The 23029-nt window shown below is 39.8% G+C and overlaps 1 protein-coding gene across 2 annotated transcripts; it reads right to left on the bottom strand.

The window, feature by feature from the left end:
- Positions 1-138: 138 nt before the first annotated feature.
- On the bottom strand, positions 139-23016 carry LOC134549128 (protein NPAT). Of its 2 annotated transcripts, none has more exons than XM_063394589.1 (18): positions 22870-23016; positions 19810-19928; positions 18177-18237; positions 16824-16896; positions 16289-16332; positions 15352-15582; positions 14760-14841; positions 13605-13737; positions 13031-13122; positions 12860-12947; positions 11051-11147; positions 10508-10639; positions 8047-9735; positions 6678-6793; positions 6476-6584; positions 5392-5449; positions 2180-3341; positions 139-1426 (listed from the first exon to the last, which is right to left on the bottom strand). In XM_063394589.1, exons 1-18 carry the CDS (start codon positions 22904-22906, stop codon positions 1349-1351), a joined length of 4401 nt encoding a protein of 1466 aa, XP_063250659.1. In that variant the 5' UTR covers positions 22907-23016; the 3' UTR covers positions 139-1348. The 2 variants fall into 2 exon arrangements, with proteins under 2 accessions (XP_063250659.1, XP_063250658.1); XM_063394588.1 differs by having other exon boundaries at positions 14760-14844.
- Positions 23017-23029: the final 13 nt, after the last annotated feature.

Raw genomic sequence — 23029 nt, forward strand, 5'->3', positions numbered from 1 at the left:
CCTCTGACAGTTGTTATTAGGACTCAGTGTTTAACACTGCACTCTTTGTCTTCAAAAACAACTGACCAACAGGATCTTTCTATTCAGTACCTGCAAAGCTGCTTAGTGCACTTAAAAACATTAAGCTCGACACACAACTTTTTATTAAAACAAAAATATTTATTCAAGCTGTAAACACTATGCAGTATTTAGTTATTGGATGGGTTTAATATAAACATCTACTGCATAATCTTGGTTCCTTAGGAATCCTTGTATTCTACCTGAAACATTGCCCTGTTGCTGTACAGATCTCTTACAAGAAAACTTGCAAATTTTTTTAAGACGTCAACAATTTGAGAACAAAGGAAGAAACAGGAGTAGAGAAAATTCTGCAGATTTGGAGCAAGGTGTGCTCATTCAGCAAATGTAGGCTGAGCTTCACCTGCACTCCTTTGGGAGAGGGTTTGTGCAATAGCTATGACAACCTCTATGTTAAACAGAAAAATCAGATGCAAATTTTTCCATGTCTGGCTGAAAATTTAAGAGTTAGACAGTTGAACTCAGCAGTACAACTGAAAGGTGAGGGAACTGACTTTTGCATTAGAACACACAGTAATTCTTGTTTAGCTGTTGCTTCAGTTGAAGCATTCCTACTGAGGCAAGACCCCACACAAAAGCACATTGCTTGAAAACAGCTTTTGCATTTGAGTGACTTCCTATGTAGCAAATACTTTAAACAGAGGCGGCTTGTCCAGATTCAAGTTCTTGTCTGAATGACTGGCTGGGAGAAGCTTCACCAGATGAGAAACACATTTTGAGGTTTTACTGGCCTTATGTTTAGCTATTGGTATTTTTGTTATTTTGTTCAAAGCCTTACAACACAGGTTTGACAGTTACAAATGGGAGTGTGAGCACAAGCCAGTTAGAGCTGAGTATTTAAGTCCTTTTCAGATTCAACAAAACAATGAGAAGTGGCCAAGGCAGCTGCCCTGTCTTAGAGCAGTGAGTGACAAACACCACCTTTCCACAGACCGGCTGCGCGCTTCGGAGGGGTGAGTAGAGAAAGCAGCAGAACACAGACAACGTGGTCTAACAGGAAATGTACAATCTTTCTTACATTTCATTTATACAAATTTACAGGTTTGCAATTTAAATGGCTCTATAATTATGCAAGTGCTTTTTCAAAAATAAACATATACCAACTCAATGATATTTACACTTTGCTACCTGCTTCAGAAACAGCATGACTTTGCTATAAAGTGAAACTTCAGTGCACTGAAAGTGCAACTTGCCCTTTAGAGTTAACTTCCCACACAAAACCTCAGCACCGCTCCACTGAGCTTCAGATGGCCCCACTTCAACTTCTTGTTCATTCATCATAATGCAAAGACAACAAGAACTTGTCCACATCCATTCCTGCTGGAAATGAATTTGGGAGCTTCTTTTTCTGTAGGAGAGGAAAGTAACAACTGTGTTAAATACAAAGAACCTGGGGGAACTGAAAAGCCTGCAAGCATTCCTTTCTTCCTTATCCTTCCATCCACCTTATAGCTGTTCCTGCACAAATCTGCCCCAGAACTCAGACACTGCTGTGTGCCCTTGAGATGTGCCCCTGCTCCGTGTAATGGAGCACGTTCCAGCCTCAGTGTTTCAGGAGCATGCCAAAACTAAGTATGGGAATTACAAAGTTATACTCCTTTTTGGTTATTTACATTCATTTACAGCCAAAGACACCTTTTTGTGTCTCACACCTTGGCTATTTGCCCTTAAATCCTCAAGTCAAAAGCACAGTGCTGCACACTACAGAGACTGGGAGTATCACTCATGGTACTAAACAAGGATGCAAGAACAGCCTGAATTCTACTAAGGCCTACTTTGAGTTTGGCTTATTCCCACATTCCACCCAGAAACTTAGAATTTAGAAACTCATTCATGTTTTAGGAGAAATAATGTAATTGTCATTCATGCCTATTTAGAGAGTTAATAGGAGTTACTTGTGTGTATCTGAAGATTAAACCAATCTTAAGAAAGCTTAGTTCAGATTACACTCAAGAGGCAAAGTTGGAAAAACTGGCTAATCTAAATAGGATGTCAGGCATTTACACTAGCATCTCTGAACCATTCCATTAAAATAGTACACGTGAAGATACCTAATACATATTTAGAATTTTAATGAAAAGAAGCAGATGTTTGTACTTGCCTTGATTTTCTTTTTTTTTGCTGGTGTTGGAGAGCTCTGAAGGTCTTTTCTGTTTGCAGAACGAGAATTTCTCTCGCCCTCATTCAAGTCCTCCAGTTTCCTTTTCTTCACGGTGCTCCTCAAGGCCCTGAGCTGCTGGGTGTTGTCCTTGAGGGGCGTTGCCGCGCTATTCCTCGCGATGGCGGCCCGCGACAGGATCATGAGGGTGTGTGCGGCCATGCTGACGCTGTTCTCGCTGCCCGTCTCGCTGGCCGGGCTGCAGGCGGGCAGGTCGGGCGTGGCGGGTGGCACCATGATGCGCGGCGTGGCGCTGTCCTCGGTGAAGCGCCGGCACGTCGGCGTGCGCATGCTGTCCGTGGTGTCATCCGCGTGCCTGTCCCCGACTCCCGACGGCGTCCGGGGCACCGGCAGCTCTCCGTTTTCAGCTGTCTTTCCAGCGGGGCTTTGCCATTGGATGTCCTGCAGCATCTCCGCACGCTGCTTACTGAAGGGGCTGGACAGGCTGAGGCCTTGGCTGGAAGCTTTGGCGGCTTCTCGCTTCGTCTCCTTGGAGGACAAGGAAACAGACGCTGATGATTTGCCATTGCCAGCCCCATTCGACAGTGACCCCTGCTTCTTGTTCAGCTCCTGCACCGAAGGAACCGTCTTCTCGTTCCACGAGGCAACGCTTTGTTGGCCGTTTGAGAGTTTGGCAGTGTCCTGGTTCTTCTGCTTTTCATCAGTGTCCCTTTGTAACTCGTTTTCCTTGTTTGCTGTCGTCTTGTGGAAGGGATCTGACAAAAGCCCTGCAGTTGCCGCCTTCCGCTCGGGCTGCGGCTCCTTTGCAGATGCGCTTCTGTTGCTACCGACTTCTGGCCTGCACAGAATTCTGGGCAATGTTTTTTCTTTGTCTCTCTTTGGTACCTGTGCCTTAGCAGAGGAGGATGCTGAGTCAACAGCAAATGAAGGGTTTTCGTTTCTTTCCTTCTGGGATGAACTCTTAGCAGCCTGAATCTGGGTGTTCCCTCCTGCAATGGGTAGGACGTTATCAAAGCGAAGCACTCTCCTGTGACTCTCACTCTGCCTTGAATTTGAGCTTGTGCTCTCTGCTGGTGCAACAGGTAAGTTCTCTTCCACTTTCCTTCCTGGTTCTGCACTGGTGAGCTTATCCCAATTTCCAGCCCTGAAACAAGATGAAAACATTTTATTACGTGTTTGTTCTTACTAGGCAACTTAATTTCAATTGGCTGGAAGTCCCCATCCATCTCCCAAAAAAGCTCTCTCCATCCTGAAATACAAGTATTTCATCAGCACATAAAGACCAAGAGTAAGGAATGACAACTGCAGAAAGCTCAGAAAGGCTTTCTTGGCAAAAAGGTATGAAACAGTCTGTACACTGAACAATTAGGCAGAATGAGGCTCTTCAGCCCGGAAAGAGAGATCACTGAGCAACAGAGCTCTGTAAAGAAAGCCCACAAAAATGAAACTATTTCAAAAATGAAATGTACCTTCCAGTAGAAAAACCAGGGGCATGAAATAACACTGGTATTAGGTTCAAAACACAACAAGGAGGTCTGGACAATGGATGTAACTAAACCTGGGAACATTTTTACCTTGGGATATTCGTGGATGCTGGTAGTTTACTTGACCTCAAAAAGAAACTGAGCGCATTCATGACAGGACAGTCGATGCCAGAATACTACTTATGGCTCTGGAAGTCCTTGGAGCTGAAATTCCTAAGAGGCTGCCACAATATTTTGGACAATGTAATCACGTGTGTGCCTTGTACTCTTCCCTTTGCACTTGCTGTGCGTGGTGGGACACTGAGCAAGACAAAAAAGCTTCCAGTGGGCATCTGGACAACAACATCCAAACTCCCTGGGGTGTGGTCTCCACCTGCCAACCAGCCCCATTCATATGAAAAAGCCACCACTGCACTGTGGAAAGAAGAAAGCTTCTGTTCTATCAGCTCATACCACTGTTGCATCTGTGCCCTTTGCCTGCCTTAGGCTGCATTTCCAAGAGGAGCTTTGGCATCATTCATCTATGTCTGTAAGACTCTCTCCCTGCAGATAAGCCTCTATGATTTCTAAGAGGAAAACTCAAGTGTTTGGGATGCTCACTTTGGTACCTCTGAAATGGTAGAAAAGGTCTGAGTGGCAGCAGTTTATTTCCATTAGGTTTGAGATGAGACAGAGGGTAGAAAATAGAAGTAAGTAATTACACCTCTTTGCAGGGAAGATTTTGCTCTCTTTGCAATGCAAAACATACATCTAGAGGTCAAAAGTTAACAGAAAACTGAATTTTTAAAGTGGGATTATCCAAGATCTTGCTTCTGTGGTTTTAAAAAAACCAGTACTTTTTGCATGCATGTATTTGGTATAACTTGATATATGGTTGGGGTCTTTTAATAAGCTGACTTTAATGTTCCTGTTTTATCTCCACTTTTCCAGCATTTTGAGAGAGTTCTAAATAGGTACATTTTTAAAGTATGTGCTATTTTTACAATAAAAGATTATTTCACCTCTAATACTTAAATTGAACTTCTGATCTCCTCCTACATTGTTTTGCTCGTTCCACATCTTTTTCTTTCAGAAGTCCATTAATGGTAAGGAGAGTTACTACAGCAGCCTTGCTTGCTTCCCATTTGCCCAAAAGAAAAGTAGCACCTGCCCCAATAAGAAATTATGTTCATCTATATAAAGTTAGCATGCTGTTGTCCTCGCCATCTTTGCATTCAGTTCTCACTTTTTAAATGACTAGGAGAGTTCTAATCCACACAGCTAAAACACAGAGGCAGAACCCAGTCTAATAAACTCTACTGGATTTGGGTCAGAAAATGGTAAGGGCAATGAGACTGCACTACAAAACCATGGATACCACTCATCTGAAAAGAAAAAATAAAGGTTTTAATCATTTAAATCTCCCAGTAAATGTAACAGGGAATTCTCCTAGCTTACACTCCACTCAAACCATTTTTATTTGAGAGTTGAGACAGGAGAAAGTAAAGACAAAGCCATACAAAATTGACACAGGAACAGTGACAAGACAATTCGAGCACAGGCTGCACCATTTCCAGCACACATCTGTATCAATGCTCCTAGCAGACAGGCAGCAGGAAAGGGGGAACTGCTTATGCCACTACTACAAAAAGCTCCTCTCTTCAACAACATCGGATGAAGAAATTCACGACAGGAAAAAGAAAGCAAGTTTCAATACCTAGCACTACTGACCTCTGCGTTCGAGGATTTGCATGGCTCAAAGGCTCAGCTGCATTTGGTACCGGTTTTCCTGGAACAACAGATGAAGTATCAATGAATGACAAGTAAATAATTTCACAGTACAATGACATTTCACCTGACAGAGAACCAATAGAGAAAAACCCAGCAACAAACTCTGCAGTATTTTGTAACTTTAAACTTTACTAATTAGTAGACTAGCAAAGAGCAAAGAAGAAGCTTGCTGTCTACACTTAGCTAATGCACAGCTCTGGCGAGACAAAACAAACTATCCTGAACTTAAAAATGCACCGTGGGGATTTCCAAGGAGAAGGACTTTAATACAGGGAACTCTCAGCTACCCATCAGCAAACCAGAATGCAAGCTACTATACAATCCTAGCTTTTATCTTGAGTTGAAATTTCATTTTATTTTCATTTTTATAAGTAAACCTACTCTTTTTAAAAAAGGCAGATAGGCTAAAGCACAAGTTGTCCTTATAACTCAATGTTTCTATTTTCAATTATTTTTCTTTACCCTTTCCAAGACTGAGAAATTATCATAACTCCAGTCTTGTTACAATTAACTATTTAAAGAAGCAAGATCTCAATGAAAAGAATATACAGAAGCATATGCCCGAAAGGGCAAAAGGAAAACGGACAGGAGAGTGCATTTCTTGTATAAACATGCAACACTTCTAATAAATACTTTTCCTTAATAAATTTTTAGAACTCCTGACTCTTCTAATATCTGCATTACTATATGGCTTGGTTCCAATGGCAGCAGTAAACTACTAAAAACGAACAAGATGAAAAATAACCTGAAACATAAAGAAAAGTAAGCTTTTAAAACTGCATTGAAACATTGTATCTTGGAAATATGCTTAATGCCAAAACTGGAATTATGTTATATGCTGGCAGTTCTTTGTAAACTGAGCAAACAAGAGTCACTAACTGCAGGTACAGACCTCTTTCAAGTCACCCTAGCAACTGCCAGGAATAGAAGCAGAGATACATAAGAAACCTTTTTACTTATAACTGACTTGTCCTTTAAACCCTCTGCATTTCTTCTGCCCTTCTCAAGAAGGCAAGGCAGGTACCTGTACTGGTCTTGTTTCTTGCTCCAGGAATCTTCTGTGATTTGGGAGGGATGGGAAGCTTTGGGACACTTCCATTGCACACTGGATTAGCCACAGGCATATGAAGAACCTTGAAAGAATCAAAGTATTCTCTTACAATTTACCAAACCACTTCTTATAGCTCCAGCTTTAGTTCTGGAAATCTTTATTTGTAACGTACTACCTGGCAGGCAGGTGCTGAGAAGGTATTTCCGTTCTGTCCTACTACGGAGAGAGGGATCATTCCCACCATTCCTTGCAAAACTGGCTGCACTGGAGATGCAATTATAATGGCAGAACCTAAAAAATACCAAACCGTTAAGATTGTACAGAAACTAAAAATACTTCAGTGAAAGGAAAAGCTTCAAGACAGGATTTCTTAGAATTACGTATGGTCAAAACCTGTTGCAAGAAACGCCCTCGATTTTCAGAAAAACTTCACTGTCCTTGCTAGAGTTCACTACTAGAAAACAGGGTAAGGACCAGTTTAATTTTCAGTTTATAAGGAACTCTCTAGCTAAAGTCTGATTTCCTTTGTAAGAGGTAGCTCAGAATAAAGCTTGAAGTATGATAAACCTATCTTAACATTTAAATTAAAGTGATTCATAAAACCCAATAAAAGTAACATTAAATCTCTTATTTAGCTGCCAGATATATAGAAATTACAAAATATGGCAACTATCCTAAGCACATTAATTGAAAGTGGAAGAATACTGTCAACTGTGAAAGAAAACTGTTCCTCTCTCTATGAAAAAAGCATTGAAGGAACAACTGCATAAAGAAATCCTAATTAGAGGAAAGCTGTCACCCTAAGACCTTGCATGTCCTGGTCTCTGCACTGGCCTCTGGCCTCAATGAAAGGACTACATACAGAAATTCAAAGGTAACTGCAAAAAGTTCTTAGTTTTTGAAAGAAATCTAAATGTAGTGATTACAGCTGGTTTATAGCTGTTTTTTTCATTTCAAAAAGCGCTCAAAAATTTTATTGCTGTAGTAATAAAAATGCTTGTACCAGATTTTAAATCATGGAAAGAAATAATGTTATACTTTCATACTTACTTAAATGTACTTCTAATGCAGACTAGGTTTTGAAAAATGAAACAAAACCAAGGAAGTGATTTGGGAAGGACTAGATACATCTACCCAGTTATCCACACAAAATATGGACACCTATAACACAAAGCATTCCATTTATAACAGGAATCTTATTAAAATAAAAACCTGCTTTATTTAGCCAAAGAAATGGAATCCTTCCCAGTGTAAACCAAAATATGCTTCCTACATCTAATGCTGCTAGAATTATATAATTTAAGCTTCTCAAATATGAGGTGCTTTCTTTTCACTCAAAGCAGCCTGATCAATGACTTTGGGTAGTTCTATTTCATTTCTACTAGCAACTAATACACTAAAATAATGTAACTCCTTGATACTTTCAAGTGGCAGACAGAGCAGTTTAAAATGGTTTACTTTTAATGCACTTAGGGGAAAAACAAAAATAACAAAACCACTGTATAAACACCACATTTTCAGTAATTTTCTAATAATGAGATTACCCTGTGGGAAGTTTGGGGAGGCAGTCTGGTTTGCTGGAAATGTATTGCTGGATCTGGGAGGAGTCCGCAACTGCTGCACCGCTGGAGCTTGGGAAGCCAGTGGCATAGAACTGCCAGGCAATACAACTACATTTGATGGTGTTACAGCTGCACCCAAGGTTGCTGGATCAGTCATACAGGTTGCTATGTACAGGTTGCTTGAATTCCCAAATGCTGTGCTTGTGGCTGGCATCAGCTGGATAAATCCCCCTTCGCTGGAAAGGTGAGTTGAACCTGCAGCTGAAAAACCAGTGCAGTCTTCATTCTGAGTGTTAACCGAGGTGACCACAGGATCCTTAGGTCTAAGCACAAGAAGATTCTGCTCTGCCAGAGCTGAATCCACATTTTTTTCTGTGTCTTCTGAAGTCAGACATTTGGGCAGGCCTGCAGTTTTGGTTGGGGATTTGGCTGGAGATGACAATATTATAGTAGGCAAATTTTCTCCTGTGATGCTGGAAACAGCATTGTTTAACTCTGTGTCTGATGTGATAAATGGATCATCACTGATGATGATCTTGAGGGACATTATGTTAGAAGGATCAACATCCATTGGTTGACTACTAGAAGATACACTGCTTATACTTTTGGCCTCAATACCTGACTCATCTGTTGAGGATGCAGTTTCAGGGAGAGGAGAATGGCATATTTCAGAGGTAGTAAGATTGTTTTCAGTGGATACTACAGAAATGTCTGTACATGCATTATCACTAGAAGAGAAATATAAATTATCAGTGTCTACTTTTGTAGAAGATGAAGGTTCTTGCATCTCCCCTTGTGTACCCTCTGTGTTTGACAGTCCTGAAGCGAGGTTAAAATCTTTCTTACAAGACTTATCAAGTGTATGCTGATCATTTGAGTAAGTTTTATTAGAAGTATCAACAACTTCAAGCTGCAGCTCTGTTTTGTCAAGAGCCGTGATGTCCACTGCAGATCCTGCAGCACAATCTGCCTGTGTGCTCTGGTCCTGATGGTCAGAGGGCTGGCTGGAGTTCTCCTGTGAAACCCCAGGCAAGGCAGCTGGATCACTGGTTACAGTTTGTTCTTTTCCTGCATCTGCTGACGGGCTAGAAATGGATGAGTTGTTTTTTCTCAGCAGTGCACTGTGGCCAGGACTCCCATCAGAAGGGCTTCCAGGAAGTCTTTTTTCAGACAATGATGTATCTGGTGATAATGGACATTTACTTCCGGAATCAGTTTTGTTTTCACCAGCTACAGTATCCTCTGCCACTGAAATCAAAGGAATCTGTGGAGTGCCAGAATGAACATATTCTAAATTAGGACTACTTTGAGAACTATGATTTGGTGGGCCTTTTTCAATTTCCATAGCACTCTCACTTTCAGATACTAATGCAGATGACTCTTTTGTAACGTAGGTGTCTGCACAGTGTTCAGTACATTTGCCATCGGGTCTCTTGTTAGGTTCAGTCAAACCAGACACCGAGTCAAAAGCAATTTCAAGCTCTCTGATGTGTTCAGGGGTAATGGCTGCAAGTACTTCAGTCTGCTTCCCTGGTCTACAGTTTTCATGCGCCTGTTCACTGGCTGGATTTTTCCCAGCCATATCATCATCATTTATGCCGGTCTTCAAGGCACACGATGCTTCTCCTAACTGAAAGCCTTTACAGGACAGTGGTTCTCTAGAATTATCACCTGCAAAAGACAGAAGAAACTAGTTCCATAATTATTAGAACAGAGGGTCCTATTAGAGCGTTTTAGAAATGACTTATCAGTTCAATGGAAAACTGTTTCACATGAAACTAAGTGGGAATAGTGTTACTCATCCTTACATTCCAGTTGAGCAGAATATATATATATATATATAAAAATATAAAAAACATACCTGCACTAGAAAATCAGTTTGTAAATTACTAGTAAATACACATGTAACATATAAATAGCTCAGGTCACTACATTAGATTTCCAGAAGCACAAAAACCATTTAATGATAAAAATCTCTTGGCTCTACTTCTCATATACTTTCTCTAAATACTTGCTACTCATAGACTATTGTTAAGAATGCTGCAAACAGGATAATATCCCCTGTGTCTAGAGTAAGACTTTTTGTGTATTAATTAACAGATACTTTACAGTTTAGAGATACAAGATTAGTATGTTTAGATGTAAAAATATTCACTTCATGTGTTCCACAATGGAGACTGCAAAATATCCATTTATTGACAGTCTGCCTGCACTAAGGAGCTTATCAAGTACAACTTTTAAGTACACTGATGGGACTACTGTTAAATTTATTAGATTGAAACGTTGTAACAGACCAGGTATATCTGTATGTTCATGCAATGTAAATGTCCACATGGGTATTACCAGTGAAAAAAGAAAATTCTAAAATGTACAAATTGTCTGAAAATATTTTCATAATGAAAAGCTAACAGAGAAATCTTAGCGACAAAACAACAAAACCTACATCTGTTAGTTTCTTCTGTTCCTAAAGAACTTCCAAATGTTTCCAGGCTATCCTCACCCACCAGGATTTCGTTTTCTACTCCATTCCGACCAGAAATACCAGGAGGTAAGTTCTTGTTTACCTTGCTCTTTCCTATTTTCAAAATAAAGCACAAAGAATGGTTAAATATGTCATTTTCCACATATATGTCATCACTACCTTTTAAATGAATCACAGTGTAAGTATCTCCTCATGGTTATTGTGAGGATACCCTGAAAATCTGACAACAGCAAACTAGTATAAACTATCATCCTTCAGACCTGGAGAGTCTAAAATAACAGCAATAAAACAGTCACTGAGCCAGCACAAACCCAGATCAGCCACAGAAAAATGCTGTACTTTATAGCTGTGTATAAATGTATCTAGGAATCTAACTGTGTATTAAGGCATACCAATGCCATTTCTCTTGCAAGAGGCCTGCTGAGTTCCTTTGTCAAGCAAAGCTTGGGAAGCTCATCATTCAGGATGCTTTACAGTAACAGTACTGAGTACAGTGCAGCCTACCGTAATAAAAGCAGTCAAACAGAGCCTGGAAAGCTGGATCTGATTCTGTCTGTTCCAGAATGTCCTGGATAGCCTCTTCTGACATATGAATTTCACCCTGAGAAAAGATATGATAGACAACTATTAGACAGTTACTTCCATAACTTAAAAGGAAAAGCAGACAAGAATTGTTTTCTTTTCAGATTGTTTTTGGTTTACTACTTCTGCTCAGCACAGGAACAAAGACTAATGCTGGGTACGCTTCTGCCACAAATATAATGTCTGTTAAAAAATCTTAGTGACTGAAGTTTAAGAAATAAGGTTCTCCAAATCACAAACGTGTCTGTCAGACATTACCCCCTCCATCCTCCACATAGAAGGCCAGCGCTAACCAATAAGGAGGTCTAAATGTCAGGCTACACTGGAAGCTTATGCACGTGGTATGGATGCTGTGAGCCTGTAGAAGCAAATCACTGGTAAAAAAAAATCCCCAAATTAATCCTGATTTCTTAGGTTTGAATATGTCATATATCTAGAAGCCAACACGAAGCAAATGGAAGTTTTATTTCATATACCCATTACATGTTCTATAATATAGCCTCCAACTACTTCATTGTGAAAGGCACTTGGAAAGCACAGCTGCATGGGACAGTGCTCCAAGGTTCCTGATTCAAGCTGACTTGTTCTGTGGCAGCCCAGGAATAAAATGAGTATCCACTACATGCTCAAGCAATTAAACACAGAATTTCTCCTGCCTTTCTGTAAACCCTCTAAGCACTCTCCAACCTTTGATAGGGGGGTTTTAAGGGTGGATATTCCATGTTATGTCCTTGACATTGTCTCAGCAACTCCAACCAAACCAGGAAGTTGCTTTATTTCTCCTCAGAAGAAAGGAATACAGTTTTTAGCTCTGTATTTTGACAGCAAGTGACCTAAAATCACCAAGGAACAGAAGAAGAGCATTTGTAAACCAGACACCTCTACTTCATAAACAGGGAACTGCCTCTACTCTCCTGTCTTTCTCATGAGGGCTGTGAAGATTGTCATTTCCCTCCTTAGAAGTCCTTTTTAATTCTGTGATTGCCAGCTTGAGGCTTATGGAAGAATGAAGGAGAATACATGATCATCTTTAGTTTGTACAAGCAGAATGCACATCTCCTCCAAAAGCAAGAAAATACTAAATTTGAAGAAAAAGCATCATTATTTAGGCTCCAAAAATAATTTCTCTTGCTACACTAAATGATCCATGCTTATCTTGGAGCAAATCACAAAATCAGATCAGATTTAACGTACTTGGAGACAGCAACATATTTTAAATTCTTTTTTCCTCTCTAAGGCTGTTGATTATCTAATCAACAGATACCAGTCAGAAGCTGGTAGCCAATTACTGGTACAAAGGATTGAGTGAGAAGCAGGCAGCTGGTGCCTGGGACAGAGTTCTTAAATCCAGTCTGTGAGGCTACAACTAATTACTGCCAGAAGCAATCCCACTCCCTTGGCTTTGACCTTTCTGCATGCTTATGGTGCCTTGGACAGGCACTGGAAATGAATTCAGAAATGAGCTCCTGCAGAACATCAGTGTCCTGCCAGCTCAGCTCCTCGATCCTGCCCAGCACCACACAAGGTCCCAGTTCACACCTCTGCAAGGGAAGCTGCAGAGCTGCCCCTGCAGAGGGGAGCATCAGCTGTGCTGGCAAACAGAGACAAAAAGAAAGGACAGGAAGAGGAGAGAATATCCTCAGATGTCAGAAGTTCAGCACAGTTCCCATTACTGATCATCCTCACATGCCTGGTCTTAAAAACAATGTGAACAGGGCAATCTACACCCACCTGAAGTCCAAGGATTTCATCAATTGAAGTCTCCTGATCTGTGGGACCACTGTCTGTCTGTTTAGGAGCCTGAGCAACGCTGCCATCACTGCAACACGTACATCATTAGTTCAAAACTCAAAAATAAATCAAATAAGAATACATATGAAGTTTAGAGATTCATTTTATTACCTCCCCAGGATTTTGTTAATGTTTTCAGCGAGCTTCTCCTGAAGAGATTTGTTGCTCAGGATTTTTTCTCTGGCATTTTCAATAACCAGTTGCTGGAAAACAGAAGTGGTCAGGTTTCTATTTTTAACATCATTAGAAAAGGAGCATGAATTTCTGACTGTCTGGTAAAAAATAACTTAAAAATCAATTCAAAGGGAGAAGACTTTTATAACAGAGTCATCTGTGACTGCACTGCTACGAAAATCAACACAAAACATTCCAGTACTTCTACTCTCCTAAAAGTACAGCAGTGCTTATTGTGCCTTCTGGTTTCCATTCTCTAAAGAATTACTGTGTTCTGACAGCCTTCTGCTACAGGTCAGCAAAGCAAATAAGCCAAGAAAAACAAAACTCTACATAGCCACATCAACTTTATGAATTTAGTACACAAGAGCTAGTTCAAATACAAAACAATACATTTATCTTCTAAAGGTAATTTCTGTAAAAACCAAGATGAACAACATATTAAAGACTAGTTCTCTTGAGTTTGAATTTGTTTCTTAAATGTAAAGACCTTCTGTAGGCATATACTCACTGGGAAGTTACCATCAATTAATTCTTCTAGGGGCTCTGTTTCTTTTTCTGTTACTGCTTCTTCAGAGTCTTGAGAACTTCTAGTTGCTGGAAGAGGTCCAGATGTTGCAACACTTTTCCTCTTCTGAGATTCACTGAAACATTCCAGGAAATTTATGACATAGTTTATGAGAAAACTGCAAACAGTAGACCTAATGGTGAGTTAATCAAGTGCTTCTCTTCCTTCTTAGCAAACAGAAGATCGTAATCACCAGAAAATGAACTACATATTGAAAATGTAGTAAAAGCTGGTTCCTATTCTATTACCTCTTACGCATCTATTGTGTCTGCCTTTACAGAAGTTATAAATTTAGAGATTGTAGGTAAACAGCCCAATGGCAAACTGAATTCCATGCCCACTATTCAGCATTTACTGCCCCTCCACTTCATGTTACTCTAACTGGTGGTACCAGTTAATGGATCCTAATTAACTGCAACTCAAAATCAGACTTGGGCACTACCACTGAAAACAAAGACCTCTCAAGGAGCACTTATTTTCAAAGGAGAAATCAAATGTTAGGTTCTGTAAGAATTTAAATGGTAAATAGGAAATGTAATGTTTTTATAGGAGACAGTGTAGACTTTTCTGAAAACATCTATCAGCAGCAGCACTAAAATTACTTACATTAAAAAATCAAGACAGATTAGGACAGATTTGGGGAAAAATGGACATTTGAATTAGAGAATAGAAAATGCAAAACTAGTGTAGGAGAAGGTTCTCACACAACTTCTAGTGCAAATATTGATATTTTTCTGACAAAATTTATTCAATTCAGTAGTTTTGCAAAGTTAAATGCACATTTTTATCAATATTAAGAATTTTCACAATTGAAAAGGACATTTTGGAAGGAACACCAAGTCTCAGCTCCAAGATTATTTGCCTGTGTCTAACACTGGAGTAAAGACAGAATATACACAAAGCATGAGTAGCCTCCCATCAGTTTACTGTTAAGCTCTTTGACTTTCCTTTCCTTTGTGGAACAACAAACACTGGCCCCCTCAGCAGATCTTACATTTGTAACCCTTCACCACTGAGGAAAATTTACACTAAAGGTTAGAACACTGTATAATTTCTAAACAACTGAAAAAAAACCACCTGAAAGCAAACCCTGTTTACCTTTTTCGCCTTCCTGGAGAAAGCAAGTTTGAGTGAAGCTTTCGTTCTTGCGACGTTGGAACTTGAATGTGTATGAGACCTCCTGCTTTATAGAGGGAAACAAACAAAAAACCACAACTCATGATGCCAATACCTTTTCCAGTGACACTGTTAAAGCACTACGAGATCTACATATTACTTACTATGTTCCAATCAATTCCTGGAAAGTCATACAAAACAATTGGGTACTATCATGGAAATGAGGACCATTCCTTTTAAACATATCCTGAAATAGACATCCACTTCATGTGGATCATCCCTATCTGATGAAACAAGTTATTTGGGTGAGGGTGAAAGCACAGAACAGAATAACCACAAATTAAAGCACTTCTGATCTCTCAACTGACACTGGCAAGCAAGTATGCAAAGACCATCTCTATTTTGGGCACTTATTTTTTTTAAACACCTGAACCAGTCTGGAGAGCTGGGGAACAAAGCAAGAATTTTCTGGAACTTTTTAGTGGAAGATGATTAGCCCTGATTTTAGAAAATTTCTATTGATAGCCATAAATTTTTCACAGAAAAAAAAGGTTTAAAAAAATTTGCAACTTACCATGGATCTTGTTTTCTGGAGTTTGTGATTGGTTCACACACAGCGTATTCAGTCTTGCCTGTGGCATGCTTTGATTTATTGTTGGCCTGTGAATTACTTGAGGTGGTACAACAGAAGAGGAATTCTGTGGCCCTGACTGATGGGCTACTGACAACAGTCCTGAGTTTGCAGGAGCTGACTGCTGAAGCATTCTCTGCCTTTTCATTTCTACAATTCCACTTCTTGTTCGTACTGGAAATAAAGACAAGATGAAAATATATGATAAAGGAATTTAAGAAGATTGCTGATATACACACAAAATCTGTTTAAAAAGATTTAAACAACAGAATACCACTCAATCCAGCGAATCTCAAATCTGGGAAGAATTACTATCTATATCTCACACTCTCTTTTCTTACACAGTAACAATACTACAGAGAAAAACTTATTTTTAAGTAAACCAGTTTTTCTTTGTTGATAGTTCATTTTCAGCTTTTGTAATGAAAGAAACAACTCTAATACAACAAGTATGTTTTTCTATTTTGGTTGGATATATGTTTGTATACATAACAAATGCTACAGGACTGTCATATCTTTTTATGTTCCCTTTCTACAGAAATCCAACTGCATTATAATTAGACTGGCTATGTTTTTAGTTCATCTATGAACCACAAACTAAGTCAGCAGTTTCAACAGTGAAGCAGCAGTTTGTAAACCTTTTAAGCACGTAAACTTCCAAAAGATTTTTTTCAGCAGAGAAAATGCTGTAATAGAGAATTTAAGCCCCTTGCAAAAAGCTTTTCTTAGTTTCCTTTCCTAATCATTACAGTAATTTTAGACCACATTGAAGACAACAGATATGCATTACTGATGGCTGCAGAAGGCCCCTATTTTTTGCAAAAACTGGTAATTTTAACATAAAACCCATTGATCCCATGGAATTGACTCAGTTACTTACTCCTCTGATTAGAAGAAAATCTGAAATCTGAATTCTGCATGCTCCTAAAAAATAAAGCAAGTGACAAAAATTAATGGAGCATAATGGAAGCACTCAGCTACTCAGTGTGACAGTACCTATCACATGGTTAATGTCAGTCTAGTTCTAACCAAAACAGGAATTTTCCTTCAGAAAAATCCACTGATTGCTACTTTTATTCTTTCCAACAATGGTCACAGATCCTTCTAGTGAAGCTTACTGTTTCATTTTTGATTGAGTAACCACAAAGGTATCAGATTCTAAATGAGTCATAGTACATTGTTTTATTACAGGAAGGCCACATGCTCACACTAATGACCTCCTTGTCTGCTAGCCCCACCTTAAAATCTTCAAATGTCTGCTCAACTATCAACTCTCACATGCCCATCTTTTTCACTGTCTCTCAGAGGAAACAGAGAGCTAAACCATTGTCATACAGTGATATTGGGAGCTGGTCAACATAGGGACTCACTCTTAGAGTGAAATATTACTTTTCTTGATTTCCAAACTACAGTACCTGATCTGAGAAAGTGTATAGTCTAATTTTTTCCACAGAGATGACATCATTGCTGGAACTTCATTTGTTGTTTCTAAAATAAACAACAAAAAGAAATTGATGCCCAAAACTGATATATGCTGAGAAAAAAGTAAAATCACAAGCAAAATAGTTATTATGGAGTGTTTCAGACATCATCTAACTTTAGGTGCCCAGTTGCCTTCTTAATATTCTATTAATTAGAGAGTCCTAACTCCTAATTTTAAAACTTTTGATTGGTATGGATACAGTTCTGGTTTAGAAGCCTTGATGAAACTGAATTAATGACTATAATTCTTGGTGTAATTTGCACATGGTGTTGACTCCTCAGCAAACACACGCTAACCTAACCCATGCTAACCCCTCCAACTCACTTCAGGAAATGGTATTCATATTCCCAAGTCACTTTCGTGCCTTTGAAAATTATAACCTGGCAGACAGGCCTTTAAAAGTAATAGTTTATTTTATGATATTACCCAAACAAGTAAAAACATTTGGTCTTTTTGAAGCACAGAACATTAAAAGTGTGATGGAAAAGGCAAGTCAACAGTTCAATTTACTAAGTTTTTCAAGATGCTAAGTGCAAAGCATTTTGAAGGAAGTCCATCTGTGTCTTAGTTACCATTTCTGTCAAACCTAGTGTGAAAGGAAGAAAATGTTCAGTAGTGTTCCATATATGATTTTTAAAATCAGGCACCACTAAAATATGATCATACAACAGATATCAAAACCCTGTAAGATTTGGTAACATTCAGAAGCTCAATAACTGCTTTCAAAACCAGCAAATGTTCTAACTCTGTCAACATATATTAGGTAGTCCTGAAACTACTTTAGTTAGTCTTAAAATGAGACAAGAAACAGCTCATACCATAGGACTGCTCCTGACTATTTCATGGAATCACAGAATACCTTAGGTTGGAAGGGATCTGTAAGGATCATTGAGGCCAACTCCCTGCTCCTCACTGGGCTACCTAACTCTAAACCAGCTGACTAAAAGCACTGCCCAGACTCTCCTGCAACTCTGACAGGGCTCAGTGCCATGAGCACCTCCCTGGGCAGCCTGTTCATACACTTTGCACATTTGATTGTATCTCTGTGCTTCTGAGATATAAAAATGCTCACATGTGAAGTGAAACTATATGCTGGCATATGCAAACTAAGATAACCAATTCCTTTTCATCACTAGAAGTCGTGGCTGTTGGCTGTGTAATATGGTAACCTTCAAGCTGTAGCCTAAATGGGGATTACTCGAAGACCATATACCTCTTCCTCAAGGAGTTCACAACAGACAAATAAAAACAAAACAACACCTCACACCTCATTCTGAAGGCTTACCTTTTGTTTTCATGGCTACGTATTCATTAAGAATAGTTGTCAAGTTTTTTCCACACAGAGACTGAAAAAAAAACCAAAAAACAACTGATCTTAGAATCTTCACTAATAATTTCTACTTTACCTGCTGTATCTCTTCATATTTAAGGAGTTCTTTAGCACTCTGCACCAAGCTGACCCTCAGCACAAGGAGCTGGGTAGAGAGCAATCAATGGGACAAAATCCTATTATGCACCCAAAATGTGAAGTCCTCTATCTCAAGGCACAACACGGGAGGTTAGAGCTGTCTGACCTTCACTCACTTTATTTTTATGGAATAAACCCATGAAAATTAGATGATGAACAGCTGTAACACACCAGTGTACCATGCTGGAAAACAACACCAATATGCAAACATTAAGGAACCTCTATCTGAAGCAGAATTTTTAACAGTCACATAGAATTAACCCAGCTATCATATTGACTTGTCCTCTTATTTTAGGTGACACAAAGACAATTAAGATTTTAAAGTTACCACTATCATCTGCTGTACCTTCCTGTCTTGTTTACTAGTGGGAACTCTACATGTCAAATACAGCCCTTTACTGCAAATATTTCAGCTGCAGTAAGAATTTTGACTTAGATACTATGATATCTGGTTTACGTGAACAATAGGAAAAATGTTTCTACTGAGAAAAACATGACTATGAAAAAGCTTTATTAATCTGGATAATCCATTTACATTTGGGTTTTGTAATTTTTGCTGGCCATAGCTTGGTTCTCAACTCCCTACCATCAAAGTACAGATGACTAAACACTTGTAAATAAAATAAATTCAATAGTTTGTTTTGAATAGGTGCATCAAGAAGGTGCACCTTGGATCTCAGACAAGACTTCTACGAGTTTTGACTATTGTGGACAAAATCCCAGACCATGAAATTAACTAATATACTAGAAGAATGAAGAAGAAAACACAAAGAGGACATTCACATAAACACTAAAAGTTTGATACACAGCAATACTGAAACCCTCTAATTTGCACAGTATAGTAAAATTTCCATTTTGTATATTTTTTAAAAATGCAAACTATCTAATTATGCTCTAGCTCTACACACATATCTACAGATGTGGCTACACACTATGCACACACGAAATTCCATCTCTCACCCAGAACAATGCAGATGATACTGAACAGAAAGGAGGATGAACACAGTTTTTGTCAATAGAATTTGGTAGACTCAGATAGATCTGAGATGCCTTACTTAAATATTTACAATGTACCTGAAATGGAATATTATTGACTGCCATGTCTAGAACAGGAAAGTGATCTTCAGTAAATTACAAAAGCAGCCCTGAAATCCATAAAACCCTGGTGACAACACCCCTCCATAAATCAACCTCAAAGCTGTAAGGCAGACTAAGCACCAGACCATGCTGAAACCAGTTTGCATATTTCACACTTAAATGTTTCTTAGTAAGATTAAATTCTAGAAACCAAATAACTGCTCATATCACAGGATGAAAAAACAAGAAACAAATCAAATATCAAACGTTTTAAGCAGCATTTGAGCATTAATTGTTACACTGAGAAATCCCCAATGTTGTTTTCCACGGATGCATGACAATGTAACTTTTTGCTTTGCAAACACAAACTCACCAGCAAGCAGGCTGGAATAAAACCATCTTCTGTACAGTGTTCTGCATATTCTTTCAAATCTGAGCTTTCCAGAATAAATTGATGGCAGGTAGCTTGAAGGTTTTCCTGTTGCAAATAGCCTGCAACAAATCAGATGGAAAATTTTGCTATTTCATCCATTACTTCTGCTCAATAGGTATCAAAGCTGCATGCAGGGTTGGAATAATCAGAGAAAAATTTCTATGTAAGGAAAGGAAAGTGATGTTAATTGGACAAAACATACGTTCCTACCAGATGTTTAACAGCTAGAATCCAGAAGAGCACAAAAAAAAATAGATTGGAATGACACTGTATTTACAAAGTATTCAAGACTAGAAGTGAGGCAATACAAATAAATTTTGGTTTTGTACACACAAGAAAATAAAAAGTTCTTGGCTCAGAAGGCTTACAAACAAATCCTCCACCATATTTGATACTTCAATGGAAATCTACGATATTTTCTTAATAAAATGCATTGCTACGTAAGAGTAATTCTCCACGCATTGTACTATTTCAATATAGGTAAAACCTGTACAGCTGCTGCAACAGTGGATAAGATTTGTGAAAAACACTGGCATTGTACAAAAAATTAATAATGGAAAAAGGGTTTTTCCCCCCCATCACTTACAGTAATTTTCATTTAGGACAGCTATACTAGATGGAAATTGTTCTCCCTACACCCTAAGACTCAGTAGTCACCATCACAGAAAATGTACTTTCTTCTTCAAAGTTTTCTTTTCCAAAATTCCATTCCTCATCAAATATGTTCTGCTTTAATCAAACCTTTTAACCCTGCTTTTATCTTCAAACACCTTAAAGACTAAAAGACAGAAAGAGACCGATCTGAATGAAGGATTCTAGAAAAAAGAACCACAAAGAAAATGCTCCTTGCTCTTAGCAGAGCTTAGCATGGAATGTTTTCAAGATAGGAAAAAACATGTGCCTAGTTATACAATGCAGAATATACATACATTATCTATTTTAAAGGACCCCCAAAATGGTCCACCTCAGTTCATGAATGCCTGCAGAAAAATGAGCCCTTTAAATAAAAACAAGTATCTTTTAGCAGATCTGAGTACAGCTGAAGAAAATAAATATTATTTCCAACAGGCAAGCCCTTGTTCATGTCTTCAACAAGTAGAGAAACTTGGAAGTTAAATACACCCTGGGAATAACCTGAATTTAATCCCAATATATGAGCAGGCCTATCTGACAGAAAACATTAGCAGTGCCTGTGGAAAGGAATATCCTATTTAATTTTTCAAATACATTTTCCTAGAAAAATCTCAAGCCACAAGTTGCTGAAAGTGTATTTCTGGTAAACACGATTATATCTCACTGTTGTCCAGGCTGGAAGATAGGGTATTAGGCTCAGTGGAGCTCTGATTTCTCTTAAAATCAAACTTACCTGAACAGTTACTCAAGAAGTTGCCATTTTTCTTTCTTGAACCTACTACTACAGTATCACAAAGGAAGACTGAATGCTTGCATACAGACACATTTTACATACACCAATTTCCTGGTAATAAAGCATTCCAAAGGCTAAAAATGCCTGTGCAGCTGACCCAAAGTTCTTGTGCACACACTGTAGAATGACATACAAGTATGTGGTCCCTAAGGTTGCCAAAATCAAATGAAAGGCACAAAAGGTGACGTATCTTTTAACACATAGAAATTATTCTATATTTTGTTCTACCTCAAGAAATGTCTAACTCATAGTACACATTCACTCTATTAATTAGGAAAAGATAAATGTTCTTATGCATCTTCCTGTGCGTGAGCTCAGCTTATCATTTTAGTTTCGTTTCATTAACAAATATTCATCAACCTTCACAGCACCACAAAGATTTTGGGGGGGGGTGGCAAGGAATATCTTCTTCTGCAACCTGAGGTTGGTCAGTTTTTCCAGACATGATGCACGCTCCACTCCACAACAGACACAAGAGAGGGTGGATCATTGTCAGCGCACAGGATGTTGCCAAGATTGTGTACTGTGTCTGCAAGTCTCTGATAAACACACAAGATAAGCATTCTACCTGGAAACTTGTAACTTCACCAATCTTGTTTGGAAGAGTGGAATGAAAGATCTCACAGGTATGATTTCAACTCTTCTTTTGCAGTCCATGGAGTTTCTAAAAATTCTGTTACTGCACAGTAATAGAAAACTTGCATCTCTTACTAGCCTTTTTCTCAAGATAGTAGTAAGTAACAGGCCAGGTAGTATTTAAAAACGAATTGTGCTAGGGGAACACTGAAGAAGACATTCAGCTTTAATGGCGTTGGATTTACAAATTGTGAACAATTGAAAATTGAATCTCACAGGGCAAGCTGCCAAGAAATCTTGGCAACCTGTGCCAATAGTTGGGACTGAAATATGTGGGTCATATTTTTGCGTACCATCAATGTGCTCTCACCTTTGGCAGGATCCAAATAATCCAAAGCATAAAGTCATTTAAAAAATTCATTGTCTGCTGCCAATGTCCTGAACACACTCACGCTGTGCCTTCCACAGATTCTGATCACACCTGAGCTTTTAGTGTACCCTCGAAGGTGAGCGAAACACGGCCGGAAAAACAAAACCCCATCTGATCCTTAACGCAGCCTTCCTCGGGATTTCGGGTCACCCTTGAACTCCTCCTGTAACCAGGAGCTGTTTAAGCACGGCTCGGCAGCTCTGGGTCTGCAGGTGGGCACCGGAGAGCACCACGTTTCCTTGCTCTCGTGAAGAACCCGAGCCCAAGGCACGGCCGGGGAGCGGCCTGGTCCCTCAGGACCCGAACCCTTCAGCAGCGAGCTGCGCTCGCTCCCGACGGAGGCCGGGCCGGAGGGCGGCGGGGCCAGCCCGGGGCTGCCCGGTATAAGCCCCGGCAGGGACAATCCCAGCCGGGAGGCACCAAGAGACGCCGCCGAGGGTCAAGGGCGAAGCCGGCTCCGTGTCCCGCCGCGCCCCGGGCGGCTGACAATGCCCGGCAGAGCCCTCCCGGCGCGGCCGGCGGTCCGCGCCTCACCCGTGCATCCCTCCGTCCCTCCCGGCTCACTCACCCAGCACCAGCCGGGCCACGTCGGACGGCAGCAGCATGGCCCGAGGCGGAGCGGGGCACGGGCGGGCGCAGCTCCCCGAGCGCAGCCGGCCGCCCCGCCACCCAGGCGAAGGCGCGGAAACTCCGCCAGCCAGCGCCGCGCCCGGCCCCTTCCGCCGGAA

The sequence above is a fragment of the Prinia subflava genome, chromosome 3, assembly GCF_021018805.1.
Source record: "Prinia subflava isolate CZ2003 ecotype Zambia chromosome 3, Cam_Psub_1.2, whole genome shotgun sequence".
Taxonomy (NCBI): domain Eukaryota; kingdom Metazoa; phylum Chordata; class Aves; order Passeriformes; family Cisticolidae; genus Prinia; species Prinia subflava.